The sequence below is a fragment of the Mugil cephalus genome, chromosome 13, assembly GCF_022458985.1.
Source record: "Mugil cephalus isolate CIBA_MC_2020 chromosome 13, CIBA_Mcephalus_1.1, whole genome shotgun sequence".
Lineage (NCBI taxonomy): Eukaryota > Metazoa > Chordata > Actinopteri > Mugiliformes > Mugilidae > Mugil > Mugil cephalus.
This window is the reverse complement of record NC_061782.1, coordinates 13,491,806-13,515,197: the sequence shown is the minus strand read 5'-3', so window position 1 is coordinate 13,515,197 and position 23,392 is coordinate 13,491,806. Positions and strand designations below refer to the sequence as shown.

Genomic DNA, 23,392 nt, shown 5'->3' with positions numbered 1-23,392 from the left:
TCTTTTCAAACAATCTGGAGCAAGCTGCAGGATCCTGGCAAATACTGTCGGCTCTGCATAATTCTCATTTTGTTAGAGCTCGTCGGTCTTATTTTTGGATTCTGTTACCATTCAGAAGAGTTGGAAGCCTTTGTGTCTTTGTAAATATATTTATGTGTGTTTTTTCATGCCTGTGTGTGATCTGAGACTTTGCCAGGAACGCGATGTAAGCTCACTTCGGGGAATATGCATTGTAGAAAAAGTGACTCACGGTCTCAAACAAGCATAGGAAAACAGGAATCTTACTCCAAAAATAGCATCAATCGCAGTGATTTCACTTTTTTTTTTTCTACCGACATTTTCATCTCCTTGGGAGTCTTGGGAGCAGGAGAACGTGAGCTTTCATGTGGCTGCCACAATTTAGCCACCTTTTGAATTTTAAGTTAATTCCCTAAAAAATTCAAACCAAGTAAAACCTTAAGATGAAAAAGTTGCTTTTCTTGAAAGGAAAATGTGTCCGACTAGTACGTCCAAGTGGGCTCTGACAAATGTTTCATATGAGGATATTCTAATGGTTCATTAAGCATATGGGGTATGGCGTGAGTAGAGGGGAGCATTACCATTTTGCACTAGGAAGTGCCAGAAAGGAAAGCAGTGTTATCCACAGTGGAAAAAAAAAAAACTCAGTATGCAGCGATGCATAAATAGGAAGACAGGCTTCCTGACATGGTATTCGGCTTTAAAATAAAATCCACCTTAATATCTCCCCAGGGACTCAGTATAACCAGTATGATAATAGCAGGTCTTCAGTTATGTTAAGTTTTAATTTGGAATCTCAATATCATAGACACAGTAGTAAGTGCAGGATTTTCAAAGTTAGTATTTTATTTCAGTTTTAGGCTTTCACTTAGCTTTCCCGAATGGTCATGTTTGTTGTGTTTGGAGTGGAGTGGTCACAAATGGAAACGTAAACCCAGGCACTTTATCTGAATTATTGATTACCAATTAAATTATTAATGACGGCAGAGCAAGAAGCACTAAACCTAAAAAACCTAAGTGAAGGCTGACCTTGAGGACTGAGAGCAGATTATTCTCGGTGTGTGCACTAATGTACTGTATAACCTCCACCACCGGCAACCTCATGCCGCGGTAACGTCCCGAGGCGCGCGCGCGCGGTCACGCACTCACGCGTGCACCTGCGCTCCCGCGCCCAATTTGCCTGCCTGCGTGCGTGCCAGGCTCTGTGGTCGCGTGGTCCCACGGAGCGCGAGCAAACGGTCGTCGTTTTCAACCCGGGACACGTCCTGCACCGTCCTGCTGCAACATGGCGACAGAGGTAAGAAACCCGCCGCCTTTTCTTTCGGTGTGTTATGAACAAAACCCGAAGAACATCACCTGCCTTCGCTATTATTCAAAGATGGGAAGAAAAAAAAATAAAGGCGGTGTTGTGAACTGAATGTGTTGCTTCTTCTCGTTGCTCCTATGTGTGTCTCTTATCGAGGATCGGTTTTTCAACAGACTGGATGTTGAGGATGTTTGAAGTCGTGTGCCGATGTTATCTTGACGCAACAACATTTTTTTTTTCTTTCAGAAGCTCCAATTTCAATTCCAAACACATATCCTGTCGTGAATAACTTTATTTATATATATTTTTTCTCTCTTTTTACCTCACGTGTGGTTTTCTCAGTCAGAGAGCGGTGTGATTAAGGTAGATAATATCCAACAGGCTCAAAGCTGAGGAGACTGATGATGAGAGTGATGATGATGATGATGATGATGGACCAGTCAGCACCATGGACAGGGACAGTCTGTCTCTGTCTTTACTTCTGTTATGTATTTAAATTAACCTGACAGTTATTTTTTTTTATATTCACATTATCGTTGAGCCAACTCATTCCCAGCTCTCTTTTGTCGTATAATCATCTCATGTAAATGTCGTTAGCAGCACGGAGAAGAAGATGCAGTGAACCCATGAAACATACCGTGGTGCAACTAGTTACTTCGAACGGCTTCAGCAGCGCTTTCTGCTCTATTTTTATCTTCAGTAATGCCTGGTAGCTCTCAGGGCAGCAGCACGTCTTCCTCTCTCCCCCTCATGCGTCCTTGGCGATGTCACCATACTGCTGAAGACATATATAGATATGTATATCTTAATGATGATTACCAGGCAATATTTCTTTGTTTTGGAACAGCTCTTGCATGCAGTTGTTTGCCGGCATGTGAGTTTACGCGAGCGCGTTTAGGTGGCAGATACACCTGAGAGCTTCCAATTTGTGGGGGAGATAATGATGCTGCAGGTAAAGGTGCAGGAGGCAGGAGGCTGCGAAAGGATTCACGGTTTTCTTTCTTCTCCTGAGACGCTGGCAGGACGCCCCTGAATTCCTCTGGTGGTCTGCCAGTATCCCTGTCCAAGCCCCATCAATTACACACATATGCACGCACACACACACACACACGAGCATGTGCACAAACACTGCGTGCACACAGGCTCATAGTGTGTGGATCCGGGACAGATTTTATGTCCAAGGCCCATCAATTATCCATGGCATACTTAATGTGAACAGGCTGCTGCAGTTTGTAACTATCAGTGATTGGAGCTTGAGCGGAGCGCCGCAGTTTGCCTCCTATTAATTCTTTTAGCGTTACCTTCCTCTGTTTCCCTTTCTCATATTGTATCATAACTGATTCCGTGATCTTCACTGTATGCGTGGTCAGCAGGCAAATTCATTTGCTGACGTGACCGAGCAATAATCAGCCGGTTTGTGCTGCATGGGCACTCTCTGCATCCATTAACTCCACCACTGCCAGTTCTTCTCCTTCTCAGTCTGTGGGCTTGAGTATTCCACTGTTGAGGAATAATGTGTCAAAGCATAGTTATCATTTCAGCGGCTGGCACGGGTTCAACTCAACACCGAAACAATGCCTCCTCCAGCGTTGGTCCCACTTTCGTTGATCTTCCACCTTGATGTCATGAGTATGTGACTGTTTTGTCAGCACTGTATAAACAGAATTGATTTATTGACCTTTGGCTAACCCGGCTCGGCAGTAAACACGAACAATTGGCCGGCGACCAGTTATATTATGGAGGGATGAAATGAGAGGGTGGGGAGTAAGAGAAATGCTGAAAGAGCCCTGAGAGCCGAGGATAAAACTCTTGAGCGCGTTAACCGTGCGTGCGGCAGTTGTGTCTGTGTGGCATTTGCGATTTCCTGCCCACTGGCAGCGCTCGCCCATGTTGTCGCTGTGTGTTCCTGGAGTTGGAGTGACTTAACTGGGAAACATGTCACGGTAATGAGACTCACACAGACTCACAGATCAGAGGAAATGAAGAGCGGCACGATAACAGTGCGCTGGAATAAGAAAGAAATGACAAAGAGAATGTGGCAACAATCTTCTTCTTGGGTGACAAATGCACAATGTGTTTTGCTTCCTTGCTGCAGGATGATTGTATGAGCCTGTTACCTTGTGATAATTCTTCCTCTTTTAATTTACTTTCCCTTTGTTTGTCTGTTTAATCAGTACGCAAACAAATATCCAGTAAGCTGAAAGTAATAAATGTGTGGGTGAAGGCAGAGGGAGGAGTCAGGCAGTGCAGCACGACGCAGAGCTTCTTAAAAGAGTCCTGTGTGATCACTATGTCACCATAACGTTGCTGTCTGCCTGTGTACTATATTTAGACGCAGGAATAGACCACATCTGAACCCTGATCTCCCACACAGGAGAGTAAACATTTATCTCCAAGACATAAATGGACAGAGCAAACTCTGGCAGCAACAGTAACGCCAGGACTTCAGTAGGTAATTGTATATAGGATAAGGTTTCAGGAAGGAGATGCTGAAGAGTTATCAGCCAAATGAAACCAGCCCTAGGAATGTAACATTTACAAGCTCTGTGTTTGAGAGTTTACGATTGTGTCAGAGTGTGTGTTTGTAAGTGTGATTTCCTTAATGTAAGTGCCTCTTTGCACTGTGCAAGTTTGGGCATTGTGGAAACCCGGAGACACGACCTTTAACTGCACCTCCTCTGAATGAATAATTGTTGTCGTCTCATCTTGTACAGCGCGACTGTATGAAAAGACAGACAGTCACACTGTTCATGACGATTGTTGTCACACAGACCAAAGGAGCCTTAAAGGATCAGTGTGTGGGATTTACAGGAATCTATTTGTAGAAAGTAGAATATGGTATTTGTTGTTATATTTTCCTTAATGGATGATGGACTCTAACACAGTGGTGCCCCAAAGTAGAGAACAAGTGTGTAATGGAGGGACTGGTCAATGCTGCAGACACAGCTACAGCCGAGTCATTTAGTTGGATTGCAAAAAAAATGGTACACTAGTATTAAAGCAAATACACGTTTTAAAAAGAGAATGGGGTGCAGAGTTTATCCAGAGACACATAGATAATCCATCTGTATGCTAAGAATGAGCGTAATGTCGGCTCACTCTTGCTTTCCAGTGATTACTGGTTTGAAAAAAAAAAAAAAAACCTGTTGTTACATTCAAAGTTTTTCAATTTACCAGGTGACATCCCTGTCACGCCGAACAGCTTTAAACTCTGGAAAAGCATTTTTGCAAGTTCATGGAAATAAGGGGTGTAGCGAGTGAGCTATCTTGAGATTGACTGGATAAATGAGAGAGCGCCGATTCCTGTCCACTTAGCTCAGCTGCAAACTGCAGGAGTACAGAAATGTAAGACAGAGGTCAGTTGGTCAACAACTGGCCAAAACACATGTGACGTCCCACCGGCCTGAGCAGAGTGCATGTGACAGCGCGAGGCGATCTGGCAAGGTTCAATCAGATGACTCTGGACTGGACTACTCCCAGAACCCCTGTCAGCTCAAACACTGGCATCAGCTTCGGTATTTTCAGCCAGTGTTTAGGTCTCAGGCGGTGTCTGTCATTCAGAGGAAAGCAGAGTGTAAGACTTCTTTATTATTTTTTACGTCACATTCCTTCCTCTGTTTCCTTTCCCCTTTCTTCATTTACATATTTCTGATTTTCCTTTCCTCTGTCAAATATTATTAATTTCCCTTTCTCTTTCCTGGGTTACATCGATGTATCATATTTTCTTCCTTCCAGTGCTCTCTATTCTCCGTTTGTTTTAACTTGCCTTTACCTTTTGTGAACTCGTGAATGGATTCACTGTAAGTTGTAGGTTTTCATATAAAAATAAAACTTACTTTGAATCACACTGGGACTTTTTATCTCCTGAAAGAAAACATGTTGAAGCCACTCTACTAAAAATGCAAATGCACGACTCGCACTTTTAATAAGAGCGATTCCCCCCGTGCTACATATAGTTTTCACATGCACACATTGTGACGGTCTCACACAATGAACCTGTGTGATCTCAGCAAACCTCACTCTCAGCTGATCCTAACTTGGATAAATGATGCTCGAACTCGTGTTGATATCTGCTTCTATGAATAGAATGACTTGTTGTTCGTCGCGATGGCCTGAAAATGGCATGGGGAGGAGTGGGGGGGTGGGGTGTTGTCTTAGAGACACAGAGCAAGCAATATGAAAGATATTAAAAGCTCTGGCTGCGAGATGATTGTGGCTGTTAGTAGACAAAAATAGCAGCTTGGTTGCTATTCCTGGTTGTGAGCGATACACCCTATTTAGAGATGAAAGGCTGGCACTGTACTACATGGAAATGACTCTCTCAGGATCACGTATTTAAATAACCTACCTTTCAATAGTAAAAACACTACTCTCCTTAGTTAATCGTTGGCTATGACACACAATGGGGAACAACATAACTTTTACAATATTATGTTTTTATTACATGATTTAAGCCCCAAAATGAACACAGCCTCATATTTCCCTCTTTGTTTTCTAACCCCTTTTTTTCTTCCTCCCTCCCTCCTTCCACACTCTTACTCCGTCTCTAATTGCCATCCTCCTGAGAGGAGCAATTTAGATCAGCGGGGGACAGGTTTACACTGGCCCACTTGCTCGCTGCCGTGTGCTTCTAAGGGGAATGACTGTTTGGGTGTAAAACATACCGCTCACCACTAAAGTGCTGAAAAAAGGAGGAGTCTTTCAGACTGTTATTACAGCAAGTGGATGCTGAGGGAATGCAGTGAGCGCGCTCACTGCTGTGAGCCTCCACTGCTGTACGAACATCTTAGCCATTCTCTCGCAGCGTAACCAAGTTGCACTTGTGTTATCAGAAAAAAAAAAATACAACCTTAACCTGTGAGGAAAAGCTAAATAAAACATACTGTTTGATGGGCCTTGATATTAGGCGCTTTCAGATCAAAGAGTTCCTGCGTTTAACTACTCGCTGCGAAGCAACCATGAGAGCTACATTATTACAGTGGCTCCAGGCTGAAGTGATGTAGTTGTTGGGTGGCACTTACTACTGCGACTTTAGCCTCAGTTCATATGGACTTCCCTGTTCTTCAGTTTGTCTATTTTCTGATTTTTATTCAGTATGAGCTGTTGTTTGCACAGCTGATGTTTTACAATTGGCTACACTTTTTATTAAATAGCAGTTTCCAGGGTTGCAATCATGTGTTGAGCCAGTCAACATTGATTTATTCTGGAAACTATCACTATACTCTGTGCTTATAACGCTCTGACTGTTCGACTGTTCATCGTACGGTGCAGACAAACAAAAAGATATGTTTCCTCTGATGGTGATAGGGTTCTTGCAACATTCCCGCAGTCACAAAGTTTTGAGATTTTCTGTGTCAATTTATGTTTACATGGTTTTGATAATGGGGCAAGTCTGACGTTAAGTTAGAAATGTTAAAAAAGAAATGTATTTCCTGTGTCTGATGCGCAGCCACAGCTCACAGCTCTTGTACCCACATGGATAAAAATGCTCAGTATTTGGCACCACAAATTGACCGAGTTTTGTTTTGCCTACCTTCTTAGTTCCACAACCTTCAGGAGCTGCGGCACAGTGCGTCGCTGGTGACGAAGGTGTTCGTACAGAGAGACTACAGCGACGGAACCGTGTGCCGATTCCAGAACAAGTTCCCTTCGGAGCTTGACAACAGGGTGAGCACAAACCCACGCTCGCATACACAGTGCACATCCAGGCAAATGTAATATGTTGGCAAAACGTTACACCTGAAACAACTCTCGCCACTAAGAAAGACTGATGGCTGAATAAAGCTTAATGAGGTCACTACAAGGGTGTTTCCTAGATGACCAAACGCATGTGGAAAAACGATGTTCTACATTTTTAACTCTGCCTGTAAGTGTTGGAGTTGTATATTGTCACTGTGTGCTCAGAGGAAATGTAAAGCACAAGAAGAATGAGGCTTAGTGCCTTTATTTTCACGCTGAGCACTGTGTCAGTGTTGTGTAAATGTGCTCATTTACTTTGCAGTTTTAGCACCTGCTAATGGTTTGTCTTGTAATTACCATCTAAAGCAGACTGACAACAAAAAGGAAAACATGCACAGAGAGAAACAGCGGGAGTCATTGTAAAGGGGCCGTTAGAAAAACTTTTTTAATCTGCATAAGGTCACTGTTACCGTTCCCGGTCCAACCACTACCCACTACTGTCAAGTCATTTTTCATCTCAGCCTCCACTTTATTTTCCATATTCTGCAAGTGAGGTGAATTTCAAAACTGCTAGACAAAACAGGAGCATTTTGAACGTCGCAGAAAGCAGTTGGTATGTTTGGCAGGTCGTTTCACAGCTCCGCGGTTTGTCCCCGCAGTTATGCCGAAGCATTTTTTTAACGTGTGCGGTCCTGTGAGCGCATGCCTCCATATCTCTACCTGGATGTTTGTTTGTTTTTCTAAGTAGATTGAGCGAACTTTGCTCGAGGAGACGGTGAAGACACTGAACTCTTATTATGTGGAGGCGGAAAAAATCGGAGGTCAGTCATACCTGGAAGGATGTCTGGCTTGTGCAACAGCTTACATCATCTTCCTCTGCATGGAGACACGCTATGAGAAGGTAATAAATCTGCAGTCACCTAAAGTCTAGTACACAAAAATCACTATTCACTGAGCTGAACATTTTGAGAGTTAAATGAGAAAGTCAGTTAGTGTCCAGCTTAGGGAACAGCATCTCCAGCTCTGATAGTACTAAATATTAATTATTTAGTGAGTTGCAGGATGTTAGAAAATGGGCATTTTAAACCTGGACATAGGCCGGGACTTTCTCTGTCTCTACCCGGCCTTTGGCAAATGGGTCCCTCCATATGAGCTGGGTTGTGCTCAAGGTTTCTTCCTTTTAAATGGGACTTTTTCCTTCCCACCGTCACTTTCATGTGTGCTCTGTGGGTTTCGGGGTTTTGTAAAAGGTCTGGAGACAATTTGTATTGTTATTGGCGCTATACAAATAAAATTGAGTTGAAAATGAAAACTAAAAACCATGAATAGATGGTGAAGTATTTTTCTAAGTGTCTGAATCCTTTGTAACTTACAGTTCCATAGAGCAGGTTAAGCTTTACGTTTTACTTGTACCTCAGTATTGTAGAGGTCACAGTCTCATAGTTTAATAATAAAGTCTTTTATAACTTTTTACACTTTGACTTATTGTAGATTACAGAGGAAACCTGATGAAGCTTCAAGTGCCCATTAAACCGAATAAAATGTATTTTCAACTTTGTCATTTCACAATTTTCATGTCTCTGCACCCACCTCTCTGCTAAGACATTTGCTGTAAATTCAACAAATAATTAAATAAATATTCATTCACAGTCCTCTCAACACCGTATCCTAGGATGCAGCGGGAAATATAGTGTATCCTGCTGCACCTGGTGGAGCGGTAGAAATAACCCTGCTAGTCTTTCACACGTTTAATGCATATGTATGTGGAAAAACAAGCATTCGCAGCCACAGGCAGTTCGCCGATCTTTCCTTTGGACTGTGTGGGAGACCGAGGCACCTGGAAGAAACCCACAAAGACACCAGGGAGAACATACAATCCCCGAAACAGTAATCAGAGAGCAAGCTCTGAACCAGGACCACCGAAACAGGAGGTGACCGCGCTAAACACGTAGTCGCCGAGCTTGACATAATGAATATTAAAATATTATAGAGCTATAATATTAAAATTTGTATATTTGAACACTATTGAATGGATGCGGATCAAATAAGGCAGCGAATGCGGCTCATTCGCTGCCTTATTTGTCCATTCTTATGGAAGCCTGCTCTGGTACAATGCGCCGTGGGTCTCTTAAGATCAGAACAGCCCATTATTTAGACTCACCGACAGTAGGAAGCAGCGCCAGAAAAACAGGAGATATGATCTGATTCTCTCCAGCACAATGTTCTCCTCAGCTGTCCGTCCTCTACATTTTAAAAACCTGCTCTGAAGCGCACACCTGTGTGCCGGTGGGTAAGGCATGGCACGCCAACTATAATACAGCATTTACCTTCCAGCGCAGCCAAGATGTCCATCTTGGGGCAGGTGGTTAAAACCAGTGCGTGGCTGCGTTGTTTTGTCACTGAGATGGAACAGGAACACACGCATACATAACACAATCACATACACCGGCCCATCTTGATTAATCCTCTTGTGATTTTGTGAAACTGGAGTGGGGGGGGAAGTCCCGGCAAGCTTCTCCCTTCTGATCTTCGTCATCCGTCACATTCATCTCTCTTGTTGCGTCTTCTAAACATTTCTTTATCGAAGCCGCGCAGGAGTCCTGGGAGCATGACCACGAAGCACAACATAACTCATTGTCGTGTTGAACCCATGCAGAAATGGCCCGGTCTGAGGCTCCTTTCATCTCCCTCTCAGCTGGGTGCCGCTCCATTGACATGCTGAGATGCTATCGGCTCCGCGGGAGTGTTGTTTATTTACTTGTTTAACTTAATCATTTTGGCTGAATAACGTTATGATTGACGACGATAAAATGCTCCCACCCAAGTCGATGCTGTGTGTGACAGACCACAATGACTGTGGCGCAGCGTGCCGATTCAGTGGAGCACCGGGAGCCCCTCGATGCTTACATTTCACACCATCAAAGGGCATTGATTGCTGCCCCGCAAGTCAGAACACAACATGTGTACACAAGTATTCATATCATTTTTCTCCCGTGCCCTCCGTATCTCACCGTATGTAGAGTATAGGATTCCCATGGACACACATGTAAAGTCTTTATATTGTGCTTGATTACATAGGCGTTGTGTGTATATCGTCACCTTCACAAAGATTTTCACACAAGAGCTGTCACTTACATGCCAGTGCGATAGAGGCTCAGCTTGGATACTTGACTGTCACATTGTTACGCTGAAGAGGATTGAGCTGCCCCGAGAGCTCGCTAGCGAGCGAAGGGATTGGCCTTTTCCCTGGACCACAGTAAACCGATTAGTCAGGGTTCTTGCTCTGTGTTCCTCTGCCCGCTCACTGGGATGTTAAACTCCCTTTGATCGACTTCTTTAACGTATTGCGTTAAGAAATGTGTGGATATAATGCCATTGTTCCAAATCAAATATTGATTACTTTATGCTTGATGTTATTTCGCACAGATCTGATTCAAAGAAGCAAACCGCTGCCTTTTGATGGTTTCAGTTGAGTTGCTTTTCACTGAGAAATGTCTTAATGTTTCTTAATGTTTTCCAGACATCGCATTGCAAAAGTTTCCTTTTCCAATGGGAGACAGAACGTATTCTTCTGATGTTTAGTCTCCACTAGCAAGGGTCACTATATGAGCAGCTGTGTCTGCAGCTGTAACAAGCCTTTGACATCGCAGAGGAACGCGGCTCAGTGTGTTGCTCAGTCTCTGTTGTTTTAATCTCTCAAGGCTGAGTGCTGCAGTGACCTTTAGTTAACTTGCAAAAGAGGATGTGAATCTGTCATCTTCAATAAATCAATTAGGGGACATACATGAATATGTCACACCGCAATGAAGCGTCCTGTGACACCCGGATTGACACTGTTTAAAAGGAACCTGATGGTTTGTCAAACTTCCAGGTACAATCTGTTTTATGTAACTGTAAGCTGTAGATAAGATGGATAAACTGCTTTAGAATAGACACAGAGATGTTCCCTCAATCATTTTTACCCTCAATCATTTTTACCCAACGGCTAAAACATCCCAGGTTTTTTGTTTTCCCTCATTGCACCAATAACTGTGAAGATGCTGTTTTTGCTGCTACTACGATTAGTAGTAGTAGTGCTATATAGTAATTATTATTGGTAGTAATAATAATAATAATAATAATAATAATTTTGGCCTGGGTTTCACAAAGCCTGAGTATCAAACCGGCAAAAAATGCTTTTGCCGGTTTGAGTTTTAAATGTAAAGCCAATGTGTGGACCAAGTTTTGGACCAGTTACAACCCTGCGTTAAGTGGCACGCAGCAGGAAAGGAGAACCCTGAGGCAAAAACAAATGGCATACCTCTGCATCGCTATCATTAACAACAAGAAAGGCTAATTATTAAACAGTGTACCCATCAGCAAGATGTCCTAAGAGACCGCTGTTCCACAGAGACATCCGTCAGCACCATCTCTACAACCACATTCAAGTCTTACAGAGACAAGTGACAGCAAAGACAGAGACAGATAGAAAGAGTTTTTAAAATATGAGATTATATACCTTTCTTTTATATACCCCATTCTTTTAAATTAAGCTCTGTGGCATTTGAAGTATCATTGTGAGTTGTAATTGTCATTATACCATAGTGAGACTTACAAATGGTCCAAAATAAACTGACTTTCACTCATGAGTCAGTGAGAAGTGACAGCGATGGGTTGAGGGAATCCTTCTGAAGTAGCTCAGCAGCAGCATCAACATTTTATCATGCATTTTTATTTCACGTATAATGGCAACTCACCAGACCTTTGGCTTCTGCGGGCCGGGGTTCGCTGTTCTAAAGATTGCGCCTTCTTTTTATGAGCAGCGGCCACCCTCACTGTGTATGTGAGGCCCAGTCGAGTGTGGTTTAGCTGACTGACATGATTAGACAGAGTTTGGGAGTGTTACGGCACATAAACTTTGTCAGTATCCATAGAGGCATAGCTGAGGATGAATAAGCTTTTCTAATGAAGCCACTTTTGCTAATAGCCGTCCGTATAGCATGGCAGATCCATCAGTCCGCAGCTGCTTTGTTATCAGCAACAACCTTGGACTTCGTCATGGTTCTTAGGTTCCTTGGACCTTATTTCTGTCTCCAGGACAAACAGTATGTGTGTTTGTAATGCGTTGGAAGAATGTATACAGATATGCTTGTTTGAATTCGTACGCCAAGGCATGGTCTGAACTGCACAGATTCACTCCACTGCTGCTCTGTGGTTTTTGTGCAGTTGATGCAATGCTCACTTGCAAAACTGAGAAATGGTTTCACTGCCAATACAGTCTAAATAAACTGTTCACTTCATATGTTAAAGTGTTTCCAAATTGCCCTGGCAGTTAACCAAGGCATGACATTTAGCCTGAAAGAGCCATCTTTCAAATTAGAAACCGAAGCTTCCAAATGGAAAAACCTCAAAAAGAGAAAAGCTCATACTCATCAATTTTCGTAATTCAATTCATACAGCCTCGCTTGACACGAGTGGCTTGGAAGTATGTATAAAAAAATAACTGTAGTACTTAGAGCATAATGGAATTACTTTGAGTTTGGATTATAATGCTCAGGAAAAAATAAAGACGAGGCAATGACTCAAGAGAGTTGGTATCATTTGTCATATGCTAACTATGCGCAGAGTGGCTGCAAACTCATTTCTTCCATTTTTCATATTTTCCACTGCTGTAGCTCTGCCCACGTTTAACTTATTTTAAGTACATGGTCATTACATGTAACACAGATGGCACAAGTAATGTAAACCAGGTAATGTATCCCCAGCTGGAATGGGTGATTATTTATTTATTTATTTATTTATGGGACTGCATGTGCTGCATGTGTTTTCATCATTCCTCCAATAGTTCTAATCAAATCTGGATTATCTCTAAATGTACCTCGGACCTGTCCTAATCCCCTTTCACTCCCTGTTTTATGCCAGGTCCTGAAGAAGATATCAAGCTACATCCAGGAGCAGAATGAGAAGATATACGCTCCTAGAGGTCTGCTGCTCACAGACCCCATAGAGAGAGGAATGAGGGTCGTATCCTTCACTTTTTTGCGAACATGAAAGATGGTCCCACATATATAACAAGGATGGAAGGTGGCAAGTGCAAAGAAAGCAGCAGCGGCAGCATCTGGATAAATGAATAAGCATGACCTCCCCCTGCTCCTCATGCATTATCACCACGATGCCCTTGAACGAAGCACTTGAACTCCATCTGCTTCAGCTGTTCAGTAGCAAACTGTTGTTTCCCAACATGGTGCGGTCAATCAGGAGCCTGAAATGTATACAAACTTGTGATGCTGTGTTCGCATCTCTTAAGCCACCCAAGCCGTTTCTCATAACAAAATAAATGATGTCTTTCCTTATATTTATAGCTTTGCAGGTGGCTCATTGATCTTTATAGATGGGTTGCCACGTTTTCAGAGGTTACCAGCACCATGCCAGTTTTTGGCAGTTGGGATGATCCAGCAAGCAGAAGGAGAGAATAAATGTGTCCAGTGGACCATCAAACACTCCTGGCCCACACCGACCGAAAGAACAGACTCTACTTCACAGAGCCAACTATTACCAACACTTAATGGTCCATACTTCCATATGCACTATGGTCACTGCTAGTTAGAGAGCTAATTCTTCAACATGAGCAAAATTAGCATGTGTCTTGTTTGTCTGATTTCTTATTAATGAGAGATTTGAGTGAATGAAATGTTTCCCATTAGATTACAGCCAACAGTGTCCAATTCGAAGAATTATAATTGACATAATTGATCACTCTAGTTACTGATCATGTGAAAGCACTTCATATGTAAGCAGAGACATTGTGATCCTTGACATTTGTCTTCCCCTCAGCTAGAGATCAGTGTGTTTGAAGACCGAGGCTCGGACGGCTCCAGTCCCAGCAGCAGCATGTCATCGGCCAGCAGCGCTCGGTGACTGGAGGAGCAGCACCAGGCATACGGATACCACCACAGGGGCAGCGGAACACTCACCAACATCCGCATGCTGAAACATGAGAGCACCAGGTTTTAGGACAAGAAAAAAAGGCGAGGAGGTGATCCACAGCATTCACACTCTCCCTGCTGGGGCCTATAGTGTACCACCTCGAGGAGAGGTGCTGGTTTTTTACAAGCAAACTGGACACGTAACATAATAAGTAACACAACAGAACCCACACATACACTAGGTCTTATCAGAGTGTCTGTGGGAGAATATCTTTCACTCTCTAAAACAAAATAACCATCATTTCTTTTGTTTTTTCGGTTTGGATTTTCTCTCATTCCATCACACCTGTTTCCATGAGTCAGACCATCTCCGTGCTGCAGCAGATTCATCAGGCGAAACTTTGATTGGACTGGATGCCAATGGCTGATTGTTTTCTGGAGGGTCACTCCATCTATCTGATGATCCGCTGGCAGCGCAGCCGTACGTCTGTGCAGCAGCTCTGAAATCTGAAAGGAGGAAAACTACCAGCCTCTTGGAGACCCGGTGTTCTCCGTTCCCACTGAATGACTGCATTTGAGTAAGGTGGTTGAGGTCAGGCTGCTTTGAATGCTTGCAAATTGGGCCTTCTGCTGGGTTTGCTTGGTTCTATGCTCTGCTCGCATGCATTTGGCTTCAGTTTCAAACAGATGACAGAAAGCCCCTTGATCTCTTTATCCTTGTCATTCACAGCAGTGGATGCTGATGATCCACAGCGCAGCTGTAGGTCACACATACACACCATTCATACAAATGCATACAACCAGAGACACGGTACTACAGACGCACACCTGTAGCGAGTGGTCATGCTTTCCTGCACCCATGCAGATGTGCTGGAGTTGTCCTAGCCAGACTTTATTCTCGGTGGTCTAAGCTCATGTAAGGCCATGCCAGTTTCCTCCGGACGTTTTGAACGTGTTGTGGGTGTATTTGCCGTCAATCCCGGTCTATTGTGAGACAAAAGCTGGCAGATCAATAAGAAGCTGTCAAAGTTCCAGGATCAGTGTCATACATTAGACCGGAATACACATAGTTAGTTTAAAGGAATCTGAAAGAGTGGGGGAGCTTATCTCTACAGCTGTTTCACGTATGAAGCAGTTCGGGGCTTCAATGACAAGTGGGTTTTCATGTGTGAGTATAGGTCTGTGCAAGAGAATCAGCCCACACAGTCTAATGCCTAAATCTTTTTCAGTCTGCTGTCATATAGATGCAAATTATTTACGCAAATAATAATAATTAGTAATAAAACATAGCGATTTGGAATCTGTTGCATCTGACATGCACACATTAACAAATTAAGAGGTGCAGATGCACATTTAAAAATAATATTAACTTGTATTCTCAGTGGAGGGTGGCACAGTGGTGCGGCGGTTAGCGCGGATGCCTCGCAGCAAGAAGGATTCGGGGACTTTCTGTGTGTGGTTTGCATGTGGGTTCTCTCCAGATACTCCGGCTTCCTCCCACTGTCCACCAAGACAAACTTGTTAGGTTTGACAAGCTGTGATTGTAAATCGGCCGTGGGTGTGAGTGGTTGTCTGTCTCTCTGAGTTAGCCCTGCCATCAACTGGTGACCTGTCCAATGCGCACCCCACTGTACAGCTGGGATATGCTCCCCCCCCCCTCTCCCCACAACCCTCCAGAGGACAAGCAGTTACACACAATAAATGAATGAGTGTCAGTGGAAAACAGTTGCAGCTCCCTCTAGGGTTAGACTGAGTTCAGACCTCGTGAAGGAGTAATTAACTTATTTGAACCATTTCAGGTTACACATTGAAACCTATTCACAGACAACTGCCTCTGCAGCTACATTATTTAATCATCAGTACGTACAAGAAAGTGCAGCCCGAGGAGCCCAAATTTTGTCCTCTCTTTTGGGAAATAGAGCATCGCATCTGACTAATGTGCGTGCGTGTCTGTGGAGGATGATGAGATGAAAGACGATCATTATGTAGCTAGAATGTTGATGCCTCCAGAAAGCGTGCCCACACAACGTCTAACATTAGAAAGGACCGCCGGAAAAAGCTCAAACCCTGTTCCACTGTCTGCATATTTTCTTGATTTTGCCACACTTTTGATCTTCTTCTTCTTCTGTCTTTTACATTTCTCAGTTGTGTTTTCATTGAAGTCGCTCTCATCTGTTAATTAACTAAGGGGATAGTTAGCTACGAGCAGAGCCCTCAGCAGAGCCACTGCCTTTCAACTTTCCTTGTGCAGCTTTTACAGACCAGCGTCGAGTTTAAATTTAAACTACTATCCACTGGAAGGTCGTTGTAGACTTCCATATCCAGTGGATGTTTTACTTTCAACGGGACGTTTTATTACCTGGAAGAATGAGATGAACCTACACAGATATTTTTCACCACAGCAGTTGAGTTCAGTTGTGCTTGTGTTCATCCTCCTGTGCTTTTTGATGCCTTCATGTTTCATCCCGGTGGAATGGATATCCAACCTGGCGCTGAAGGACTGACCGATTAAAAAAAATGACTCAGCACTGCCAATAAGCGAAAAATGGAGCTCATTGGACAATGTATAAAGAAAAAAAAAACAAAAACAGATTGTAAATGAACTGTACAGCTTGTCAATGTTTATCCACGGTGAGTTTGTCATTTGTAAAGGATGGAAATGCCATGAATCTTATTTAACTACAAAAACGTCTCAGTTGTCCAGTATAGTCCTGGAATAAATGTTGTCCCGTCTGATTTGAGCATCAAGTGGAATTGCAGCTTCAAAGGTATTTTCTGAAACAATTGTAATATGATGCGATGACACGTTGATAATGTAGCTTATGAGAGTGGCTGTTACAGAGACAGAGCAGGTGATGATGATAATTCTCAGGGGAAAGTGAAACAGATGTAAAATGTGCCAAATTTCTTAAAGGATATGTTCACATTTGTAGCCGTGCTAGCAGCTTTATGGAGATTGGTCCTTCATATTACAGATGGAAATATTTCAACAACTATGGGAAGTTCAGTACAGATGTTCAATGGGCAGAAAGAATGAATCCACTTCCTTTTTTGTGTTATGTATCGCTACAGCTACATGATGGATTGGCACAAAATTCATATTCCCAGTCACTGTATTGTGATGAGTGTTCTGATTTATTATCATTTCCAGTGCTACTAGAAGCTTGACATCAATGTTTTTCAATTAAACTTCTCATGAAGTATTGGATGGATTTCCATGTATTTTGATTCAGATATTTATGCTCCTCTCGGGATGAGTTGGAAATAACCTAAACTTCTCATCCAGTGCCCTAACTGGGTCAGAATTTTCACTTTGCCAAATTAACTTTCATGAGAAGATGCGCCCTTGTGAGACAGCGTCATCAATTACTTAATGTTTACATGAACATGGTAAAATATGGTAAGATATTACCTCAAAGTAACGTAATGTCATATCACATTACAGCTTCACAAAGCTCCTAGCATGGGTATAGACTCCTGTTTTAGAAATACTATATTGGGATGTTAAAATTGACTCAACAATTTGAACTTATCCTTTAAAACTGAGGTGAAAAACAAGCGTTGTGTGTCACATTATGCTTCATGTAGCTTGTTATTTCACAAACGTCTTTGACTAATGAAGACAGCCAAGGGAGTGGAGCTTATGATAAGATATAAACACGTGTTCTTGTAAAAAGATGTGAACGGATCTGTAGACGTTTGCCTTTATCATGTTTTTTTGTTTTATCAAGATAACCTCTCTGCCAAAACATGTCTTTAAGAAGAGATATAAAACGTGGGGTGAACATTGATGTATAGTTCATTTCAGTGTTTTCATGCCATGTGTTTATCTTGTCCTGTGTTTGAGGGTGCGGCGAGCCCATTCACACGGAATGAGCAGACACTTTATATATTTTATAAATGACAACTTAATTAGTAGTGCAATATGATGTCTTCCTAAAAGTATAAAGTATGATGTGTGAAGTCTTGGTAGCAGCTGTTTTAAATTTGTTTGAGTGCTGAGTTGTTTTTCTTCAGGGAGACTCAAACCGCATTGATGTTTAATGCTGCATGATGTGTCTATAAACGAAGCAAGTACCAGAAGACCAGAACTGAAATCCCTGATCAAAAAATGTCCCCAGTTATGCTGCGGAGAAAGATGAATTTATATTTTATCTCGATGCTTATTCATGTGTTTACATTATTCGAAATGGATTTGTGTACGTTTTCTGAAGCTGATTATCATTCAGAGCCCGAGGAGGAGAGTTCGATGAGATGAATAAAGTATCTGATGAAGTCGATTCAAAGGAAGTGTTTGTGACTGCGGGCGGCCGCTTGTATCTAACAAGGTATGATTAATGTTTAGAAACCAAATCCCAGGTTGTGTCTCGGCTCTGACTTTATGGGACTTTGGGATTTCTGTCTCTCTCTTTCATTAACTTCTGAGAATCTCCACAGAACAAAACTCGTATCACAAACTACGGTTTTATCGTCAGGTTGTCAGTTGTCTTTGAATATATGTGACTTTACATACATACGTACATCACCTTGAATATTACAACAGTCTATGCTGGAAGAGAAAGTAATTTTGCTCTAATTTGATCTAGTTATTTTGCTTTAAAGATGTTAGTTTAAATAAATATCCTACTCATGAAGGTACTACAGTATTTATATATTTTTTCATTATTTAAGACTGTGTCTGTAGCAAAATTTGAAGGAAAATGGTCTGGGCTATGAATACAGAATGCTAAATTGACATAATTGGTTCCAAGAGTGTTTCTAATGCAAATCACCATTTTATCCTCCTGCAGCTTCACATTTAATGCATTTCAGTGGTAAACTGATTTTTATTATGATGTAGAGAAGGTGCAATTAGCTTAGCATGTACCAGTACCTTTCAATGAAAATGTTTCTCCAAAGGGAGACAGCGGTGATCTTTGACATGTTTTTAACTCATAGCAGTTTGAAATATTGCAGAAAGTAACAGCGTGAGAAGGAGCAGTGACATCGAGCTGCTAGATGAAGAGCTGCCGACAACAGGCCGCACACCTCCAACTTCTCAGCCAGGTAATCAGCTCCTGTCTGTTTTCTGGTCACTTGGGGCAGGAAACACTAACATGTGTTAATAGATATAAATGTACATATACAGTACACCACCTACTGTCCTTTTAGCCTTGTTTGGGTCTGTGCACCATACTTCTCCACTTCTCCTCTGGACTATATGCTCATAATTTCATCTGCTGATCACAAAAACATTAATGCAAGGGCTTTTTTCTTATTATTTGGTTATGTGACTTGTTCATTAAATGATTATAATAAAAGAAACCTGCACCAGCCCGCACCCTGTTACAGCTTTAGGCTCACATGTATGTGCCACATATTGATACATTTCTATAAACACTGTAGTCTTCCACCAACTAAAGGATTTTGCAGGTAACTAATCACATTCAGTTCGCAGTTCAATAAAGACAAAACGAAATTTCAATTTTTTGGTGTTAGGCCTCCGACGTAACATCCACCAAAGGAAGATCTTCCAAATGAATTTACACTTTGTAAACTAGAATCCATCAAAATCAGAGCAATTGTGTTTACTTAGGGCAAACTTGCCCCATTAAGCCAAACAAACTCTTTGCATTCCCTGTTTGTAATGTATAAATGGATGTATATCACAGTTGTAATTACCACTGGTGTTACCTGCCCCACTCTGACAGCAAGCAGACGTGGTTAGTGGCTCCCCCAGGAGGAATCCAAGGGCAAAACAGATATAAAGGAAATGCTGAAGGTTAACGTTGGACTATATTTAAATTCCTGATTGACCTGATCTGATCTCAGATTAGTAATTGCTAACTGTTAATATCAACATTATACATAACCAGCTTGTTTCATTTAATTTTTTTTGTTTTTTTTTTGCAGATATGACAGTCTGCTTGTAGCATAGATGTGTGAGTGTGAGTGTGTGTGCACATGTGTATAAGAGGTAGATCTATCATAGCCTGCTCATTAAGCCAAAACATTAGTGATAATATTCTGGCAGACAATGAGGCTTAGTTAAAATCACAGGAGTGGAGCCAGAGGAGGAGCAGAGAGAGGGAGCTGATATTTTCAACGACAGCAGAAGACCGAAGAAACACATCAACACCTGCAGGCAAAGGTCACTCTCACACTAACAAGGTACTTCCACACAGACTTCCTTTCTTCCTTTAAAACTAACTCACTGTTAGGTTTATTTGGTATTGTTTTGAGTTTCCGAGTCTTGGATTTTGTTGCTCTTTGCTCGCACAACACAGTTTCTTTGTGTTCCTCCACACCCTTCCTGCTTTTTTTTTTTATGTCTTGTTCTCACAGCAGATATAAAAAGAAATCGCCTGCCGAGCCTTTTCCACTATGTCTCCTCCGTCTGACTCACAGAACGGAAACAAGTCACCTTCTGGTATTGATAGGTTAAAATGTTTATTCCTACAAATTGCAGAAAAATGAGTGTCCCGCTGCTCCCTCTGTGCTCCAGAAATATTTTAGCTGGCAGGGCTGCGTGGAAAACGGAGAGCACTCTTCAGAGTCGAGTTTATGATTGTGCGCTTGCATTTAATGCGTTCAACGTGGAGGTCCTCGGGAGAAGAATTAGAGCAGAGTCATGCCCGCGGTGACACGGTGAGTGAGGATGTTCGCTCCCGAGTTCTGCCCTCGACGCTCGTCTGTGACTGAAATCACACGCGAGTGCACGTTCATTCGAGTTCCCTCAGCAAAACAAAACGAGAAGGACTGGTTGAAATCTGTTAACTTTGGCAGAACACCGCAGCGTCTTATGAGGCATCAAAACTCTGGCTGTGCTCACTCAACCCCTCCAAACATTTACCCACATCTGCACGAATTTATGATCTCCGCGAGCTAACGTTTGTGCACTTAACTGCAGTGATGCAACAAACAGACAGATTCAGTGCTACTGCTGCCTTCGAAACGCAGACCTTCTGTCCCACACACAGAGCCCCCTTGGCTTATTTGAACACGCATCGGTTGTTGTGTCTGATTTTGGAGCATTTGTTTTTGAAATTCCGAGACGCACTTTGAAGAATATTCAGAGCTAAAACACGGTGGAAACGACAGGATTTTGTCCGTCATTTGGCAGCGTTTGATTTATTGTGGTTAGGCTGGTTTTGGAGACGCTTTTAAGTAGATTCTTTCCCCCCGCTGAACTGCTGCCCTGCCTGTTGGCTTTGGCATGAATATCCGCTCAGTTTATTTAACCTCAATGTGATTGACAACCCTTGTGTTGTGTTTGCTGCTGGACCTCCCCCAAGCGTGGCCCAGAATGCTCCACAGAAAACACAATGTTGAGCATCCGAGGCCGGACATGTATGGTTCCAGTTAAAACGTCGCTCCAGATCGCGCCGGTTAATCGTGAGATCGAGCTCATTGTGTGTCATTCTTCTTAGATCTGGCGCTAAAAGGAAAATAAATGGTGTCACTGCCCCTCTAACGGCTTTTAAATGACTCGGGGAGGAGATCCTGCAGAGTGCAGGGGTGAAACGGGGATAGAGGCAGACAGAGGAAGAGCTTTTGTGTCTGTTCTCGATGCCGGAATCCAAACACAAGGGCAAAGGCGGTGATAAAAGAAAGTGCACAAATTAAAGATGTATACTTGGTAGAAAGCACAACCAGTGGTCATTAGATAAAAGAAAAATATTTACACGGGAATCCATGGGAACAGATGTGTAAACTGCAGCGGAACCGAGTTCACAGCCACTTTCGTTTACACGGAAAACTTCTCCAAACTGATTGAAATCAGTCTGATTAGAGGTTCCAACTACAAAGCTTACACAAACACTAAATAAAATGATGTGATGAGATATGTGTGTTAACACCCTCCACAATAGCCTGACTTTTATAGCTTTTCAGACAAGAGGTTCTGCCACTGGGAAGCATCAACTCCACCCAAAACAAATACTAGAATTAGACGAACAACCCCCCCCCACACACACAGCTTTATTGATGACACTGAATTCTTTCAGTACAAGAGTGTTAACACAGGCCCATGTTTATGTATGTCAACCAGACAGAAACGACTGGATCACGCCAAGGTTATCTGGTGCTAATATTTTCCTATTGAACATTTTTACTCTTGATTGTTGTTCACACTCGACCAGGTCACCGCTCTGATCTGGAATTAAACATTAGCGTGTCTCAGACTCCAACAGGGAAGGAATTATGAGGCATTAGACAACCACACAGATTTAAAACTGCCCCTTAACTTAGCACTTCGTTTGAAACTGAGAAGTTAATAATCAAACTGACTGGTTCGGCCTTGACCTGCTGTGCTTGCCACATTAATAATGTTATCTGCGTGGATGGCTTAGATCTGACCAAACCTTTATAATTTACTCTTACCCCTCTAATACAAAGACGCTATATTGAAAGGGAGAATTGAAAATTGAAACTATTTTATACTGGGAAGTGTTCCAGCCTCTCGCAACCCTGTCATATTTAAAGAAGTGGATGTCATTACGTAATGTGCCATCTCTCATTTTGCTGTCTTCTTTTCTATGCTGAATAAATGACTCGGCAGCGATTACAATAAACCACGACCTACTTCACAGCCAACTGTTGTGTGTGATGCCTTTCATGCTCAAGTGGTTGTTGAAGGAGCTTAATCTGTGATGTCTCTGACTCATTTTAGTGTTCAGATGCAGCTAAATTAGTCAGATAGGTTTACATCAAATTACAGCTGAGATGCCCTCCGGCAATTACAAGGAGGGACCATAAAGCATTAATTGTGTCTCGGGCTGCGGTGAACCCCAGTGCACCCTCGCTGAAATCAGACCTGCACGGCCCCCGAGGAGACTTGGCTCGCTAAACTCACGAAGCTCAGAAAAGACGACTCGGTTGTTCGCATCAGGGACAAAAACAGAAAATAAACATATTCTCTAGTTACAGCTAAGACGAAAATACTTTTACACAACTTTTTCTTTTTCTTTTTTTTGTTTTTTTTTGTTTTTTCAGCACAAATGTTTTGTTAACATCTCTGCTCCTCGGTCACTCGCGGCAAATGCTTCGTCATGTGTGTATACATTGTGCATTTTCTGTCTGTGGGACAGTTTGTGTTTGGTGGCCTGGAGCAAACAATAATAATAACCCATAATGCCTGCGCACGCGCATGCAAACACACACGCTGGACTCGGCTGAAACGCACACATTGAGCCTCGTGTTTCCGGGTTTTATTTTGCACGGGGAGGCCACGGGGGAGAACCACAGCTGGGGCACAAACAATGCAGGCACACACCTCAAAGAGCATCCTCTCCGGAGGTCGTTGGACTCCGTTCGTCGGTTCAGGTACATTACACACATTACCTTGCTCTCAATGGAGTCCCTTTCTGTCATGGTAGTTTTCTCTTGTCACTTCTCCGCCTTTCTACACTGAAGATGTTCTTCCAGTTCTGTCTAAATTCATCGTTAAAGAATATTGTTGTTTTTTTCAGCTCATAAACCTGTGATTTCAGAGACCACGTGGATG

The 23,392-nt window shown here is 42.6% G+C and overlaps 1 protein-coding gene across 1 annotated transcript; it reads left to right on the top strand.

Annotated features, from left to right (window-relative positions):
• Positions 1-1,151: 1,151 nt before the first annotated feature.
• golga7bb (golgin A7 family, member Bb) lies at positions 1,152-18,188 on the top strand. The gene is made up of 5 exons (XM_047604001.1): positions 1,152-1,315; positions 6,866-6,991; positions 7,752-7,904; positions 12,905-13,006; positions 13,817-18,188. The coding sequence occupies exons 1-5, from the start codon at positions 1,304-1,306 to the stop codon at positions 13,898-13,900; spliced, it is 477 nt and encodes a 158-aa protein (XP_047459957.1). The 5' UTR covers positions 1,152-1,303; the 3' UTR covers positions 13,901-18,188.
• The last annotated feature ends 5,204 nt before the right edge of the window (positions 18,189-23,392 follow it).